The 5,368-nt window shown below is 33.1% G+C and overlaps 2 protein-coding genes across 2 annotated transcripts in view; one reads left to right on the forward strand and one right to left on the reverse strand.

Annotated features, from left to right (window-relative positions):
* LOC104715082 (something about silencing protein 10) overlaps positions 1–5,368 on the forward strand; it is a 13,413-nt gene that overhangs the window by 2,583 nt on the left and 5,462 nt on the right. The gene's annotated exons all lie outside the window — the stretch shown is intronic.
* Positions 17–1,449, reverse strand: LOC104710670. The gene is made up of 5 exons (XM_019230245.1): positions 1,287–1,449; positions 903–1,105; positions 691–817; positions 321–610; positions 17–234 (listed from the first exon to the last, which is right to left on the reverse strand). The coding sequence occupies exons 2-4, from the start codon at positions 1,103–1,105 to the stop codon at positions 377–379; spliced, it is 564 nt and encodes a 187-aa protein (XP_019085790.1). The 5' UTR covers positions 1,287–1,449; the 3' UTR covers positions 17–234; positions 321–376.

A 5,368-nucleotide genomic window follows, 5' to 3' on the forward strand; every position in this document is an offset into this window, starting at 1 on the left:
ATATATTATGTAGAAAGCTACCTTAACATAGATGTCATTTTTCTCCTCGATGGTCAGAGAATCCATTGTCAAAACCTCTCCATTAGAGGACTCCATTTGTGCCAAGCGTTCTAGAAGATGTTCATCATACGCTTCAGCAATTAGTCGCGCTCTCTCATCAACATATGACCCATCGGATTTTTGGTGTGTTTTTCTCATCACAGCAATGAAGGAAGAGTCTTCATTATTTGCTTCCTGTGTACAAAACACAAAAGAAAGTTAAAAAATTATTAAAATTTTAAACAAAAATATATGTTCGTTACCAAAAATATAAATATTACCAAAACATCTTTCACTTTTGCATAAGAACGTGATCCCGCTCTGTGACAATGTGGACCTAAACCATCACGACTAAATAATCGTGAAGAACGAGCTTTTTCGCTTTTTTTCTTTGGCTTTTGGAGTCTTCCAGTAATCTACCATATTTTCCCAATGGTTCAGACAGAATCCACTCAGGTTGTTTTCCCTTGGACTTTGCAAGACTAACCATTCCTTTGAGACGAGTAGCAGCAAGTGCATCAAAGTTGGCTTTAACTAGATGCTCAATCGTGGGATCCCACCGAAACCTTGTCTGTGTATATATATATTATTAGACATGTATTGAATATAAACTTATTTCTGAAAAATAGTTAATACATAACTAAATCAAACCTTAAATGTTGAAAACCAAGCATCTCTATAGTACTGCAGCACTTTTCCCCAGCTATACCACGCTCCTTTGAAATTCCCTTCAATGATTTTCCTAACACGAGTTGATACTTCGGTGTTGTTTTTGAACCTGTTGCATGTGTATTAATTAATTCACACTTTACTTTGTTACATTAAACGGTGTCTGAAAAAAAAAAAAGAAGGAAGAACAATACCATATAGCTCCATTTCTTCGAGCCGGATCAAGCACTCGAACATCACGTTGCACAGGTAAATTTTCTTCCATCTGCTCAACTGGTTCAACGATTGCAGCTGGGGGATTCAAAATTCTAGGAGGCAAAGTTCTTTGAAAACCAGCAGCTTGAGAACTCGATGATTGTCCATACGAACGACCACCAATGTTGATTGGTGGGCGCATCTGTAATTAGCAAAGAGAAATAAGATATGAAAACTAATCTAGAGGATCAATATCTATACAATTCAAACCTTAAAATCGAACAATATATAACAAATCCAATCAATTTAGAACAAATCAAACACTTTATAACAAACCCAAGAGATCTAGAGGATCGGGAAGAGAGTATCTACAAAATTCAAACCTTGAAATCGAAGGTAGTGGAAGAGCCTACAGCGAGATCAGGAAGAGAGAACTGACAAGAGAGGAGGTTAAAATCGAAGGACCCAAGGAGAGAGGGCTTCGATCTCAGCTTTATATTGAGAATTTGAGAGACTAGTCAGTTTCCTAGGGAGAACGTGGAGAAAAGATTATATCTATTTTTTTTTTCGTGAGTGGGAGATAGGTGTAAAAACATTGTTTGTTTTTACCGGGTGCTTTTGCCGCTACTACTTTTTTCCCTTTCTTTCTATCAAAAAAAAAGAAAAGAAAACCAACAATTTTTGCCGCTTCTATTAAATCTAACTTTCCCAGCAAAAATAGTTATATTCCACCTCCTAAAACTATTTTATAATTATTTGACTTTCGTAGTAAATCTTTGCTCACATATGCATGTTCTCTGTTTTATATATAATATAAACAAAGCTTTTGATTTTGCTTAGGAATCTCTTCTGCCTAGTATTAGTCAACTTTCTTTTGTAACAGTAAAACTCGTCGCTCTCTCATATAGATAGAGCTGGCAAAAATTTTAACATAATTTAAGAACAGACAAACAACTTAATTCAGTTCGCAAGTAGATTTCTTTCATTTTTTTAGTTGCAGCAAAGACTGATTTAGCTCATCCATACTTGCGACGAATCTGTCCATACAAATAAGAATATAATCAGATGATTGATCAAATGATGATGAAAAAAAAATAACAGTTTCTTATAGATTGAATTATATTAGGTGAAATTTTAAAGATGATCCAAACCGTAAAATATGAAGGAGCCCAAATCTTCAGCATCTGTAATCTAACTTCGTCCCTTGCATTCTTGGGATGAATTTCTCTTTCTTTGTAATCTTCTTGGTTCAAATCAAAAGTACGATTGGTGCTAGAAATTGTCTTGTTGATCGATTGGACATGTTCTGATTTGCTTTCTTTCTGTTCTAGTACTGCTTTGGGATAAAACTCTTCTTCTTCATAATACGGCTTGTTTAGATCAAATATGTGAGGATTGGTCTTGCTGATGGGTTGAACATCTTGAGATTTTTTTCCTCCTTGTTCCATTTTTAGTTTTAGATTTTGGATTTTGTTTATACGTGCATGAAAGAATTTGATTGTAGCAATATAAAGAGTTTGGATGATACAATACAAGTAACAAACTAACGATGGAGTAGCATTAGCCTTTTAGACTACTTTGACCAAATTTTATTTATTTATTGTTAGATTACAATAAATTGAAAATTAGAATGGATGTTAGAGAAAAACTATTACAAAAAATACCTAAAACATCTAATAATTTCGGATAGAGGGGTATTGTACCATTTAAAAAGAAATTTTGCTAATTGAAAAGTAATATTATTTTAGTTAATACTAAATAAAATAAAGTGAATTATTCATGATGACAAATTCAAAGTGGGTTCTAGATTTGCAAATATCACGGACTATGACTAACTAAGTAGTAAAGTCGATTGTGTTTGAGTGTTTGACTGGTTAAGAGTGAAGACACAGTTTAACTAGACTCATAATTTTTTTCTTTTGCTATAACAAAAATGCTAAATAGATGGAAGTTTGGAAGATAGACTCAAAGTTAATGGTTTAGGAAGATAGACTAAATCTCAAATAAATCTTTTACTACTTTAAATAACCTTGCATGGTCTTGTACGTTGTCAGGATCTTTTATACCATAGCTGTGCCGTCCCAGAGATGGCTCTATAATGCCGGTGTGATAAGGGGCAGAAGTAGAACAAAGATTCGATGCTCTGTTTTGGGGTAGTAAAACAGAGCAAGGCAAAAAAAAAAAAAAAAGATAAATAACTTGTATTAATGAGAGCAAACCTCTCTGTTTTGGGGTAGTAAAACAGAGCAAGACAACAAAAAAAGAAGATAAATAACTTGTATTAATGAGAGCAAACCTCAATTCGCCACAAAAACCAGGTCCAAGAAACACCAAAAAAAACATGTAAACTCAAATTTTTCCTGACAGTAATGATAAAAAATACTCGTATCAATGACAAATCCAAATTAGAAAAAAAAAATTATTCATCTTCTGAATCAGTAAGTTCAATATCAGGGTTTCCATCTTCATCATCTGATCCAAATTCCTCTTCTTCTTCTATATCATCAAGATTTTCTGCTTGACCATGTGGATATGTGAGAGTCTCGACTTCCAACGGATCAACAGAACCAATTGGATCATCATTTTCATGTTGCATTGCAGTGAAATCCAAATCAGAGCTGAGTAATACTTTTCCTCTTGGTTGTATCACGATTGCTGCATTCCATTGTTGATCTTTCTTCTGAGTCATCCGTGGATACGGCACATAACATACTTGGTCTGCTTGCGAAGCTAAAATGAAAGGATCATATTTACCATAACGCTTTGCGACATTAACATCGACAACTCCAGACTTGTTTATTCGCACACCTCCTCCAATGGTTGAATCATACCAGTCACATTTGAACACCACAAGTTTAAGATGAACAGGTCCAGGATAATCGAGTTCTAAAATCTCTCTTAAGACTCTATAGAAATCATGTTCTTCACTTGAACTAGAAGATGATGTGCCTTTCACACGGACTCCATAATTGGCATTTCTTTTATCTTTCCCATGATCGTAGGTGTGAAATATGAATCCACGACAAAAGTACATAGGCCAAGAAGTAACTTTTGTCATTGGACCATGGACGAGTGTCTGTAGCCATTCTGGATATGAATTATCACTCATAGTGTTTTCCACCTGAAGTTTATTAACACATATGAAAACATCTATTAATAAAAAAAATATTAATCAGGAATCCAAATACGGTTAACTTAGTAATAATTTCTTACATATTCTCGTAACCAGTCTGCAAATTTTTTTTCTTTTAGGACGTTTAGATTGTCTGCAGTTATCTCATGATGAGTAGCAGCCATATTCTCTTCAAACAACCTACATGAAATTGTAATATAATGAGAATCATAACAATGTCTTATTTATAATATATATGAAAACTGTGCAAGTGTAAAGTTATTTTCACGTACCTTTCATATGGGCTTACTTCTTCACAGTTCAAAAGAATATATGTATGTGCAACATGGTAGTCTTCATTTTGAAACCATTTCTCGTTTGCTTTACCACTGCACCTCCCTTGTTGAGAAAAAATATATGGGACTTCATCAGGTTGTTGTGTACAGTGATCATATCCATCATAGTATCGATCTCCTATTCGACTTTTCGTTTTGATGTGGGGTTCAAAATAATAACTACAAAAAGTAGAAATTTCTTCATTGACGTATTGTTCAACAATCGAGCCTTTTACTTTTGCTTTATTTTTCACTTTTTTCTTTAAATGACCCATGTATCGTTCAAAAGGATACATCCATCTAAATTGTACAGGTCCTCCAAGTCGAGCTTCATGTGGTAAATGAATAGGCAAATGTTCCATAACATCAAAAAAAGATGGTGGAAATATTTTCTCCAAGTTGCAGAGAACAATACAAATGTTTTGTTGCAATGTTGCAACACCATCTTCATATAATGTTCTTGCACAAATATCCCGGAAAAATAAGCTAATACCTACATAAAAGAAAATATAGATTTAGTTAAACATTAAATTATATTCTTATAATATATAGACTAAGGAAAACACTAAGCAAAAGACCTTATACCAAAAGATGAACAGAAAGGTCATGAAATAAATTAACTTAGGAATTATAATAACATTAGACTAGACATCATAATTCGTAAGTTTTAACGTTACTCCATATACACCATCAAAATAAAATACTATAACTGCATGATAGTATTTTACAAACTCTATACACAATCAGCATTGATAAACTCTTTCCGTCTATTAGATTTCTGGCTTTACAATTTATATAGCCAAACATTAATATTATATGAACCCATTGAAATTTTCACATCAATAACTAAAAAAAACTTACGAAAAAATCAAAACAAAAGAAAACTCATAACTGACGTTCTCAATCTAAGACTAATCCAATCGTTGAACCATAATTGCATTTAATCCAGCAGTTCTTAAGAATTCTATTAATAAAAAAATCAACTTAAATATAACAGCAAGACCCGAAGATAATAATA

The sequence above is a fragment of the Camelina sativa genome, chromosome 9 (genome assembly GCF_000633955.1).
Source record: "Camelina sativa cultivar DH55 chromosome 9, Cs, whole genome shotgun sequence".
Taxonomy (NCBI): domain Eukaryota; kingdom Viridiplantae; phylum Streptophyta; class Magnoliopsida; order Brassicales; family Brassicaceae; genus Camelina; species Camelina sativa.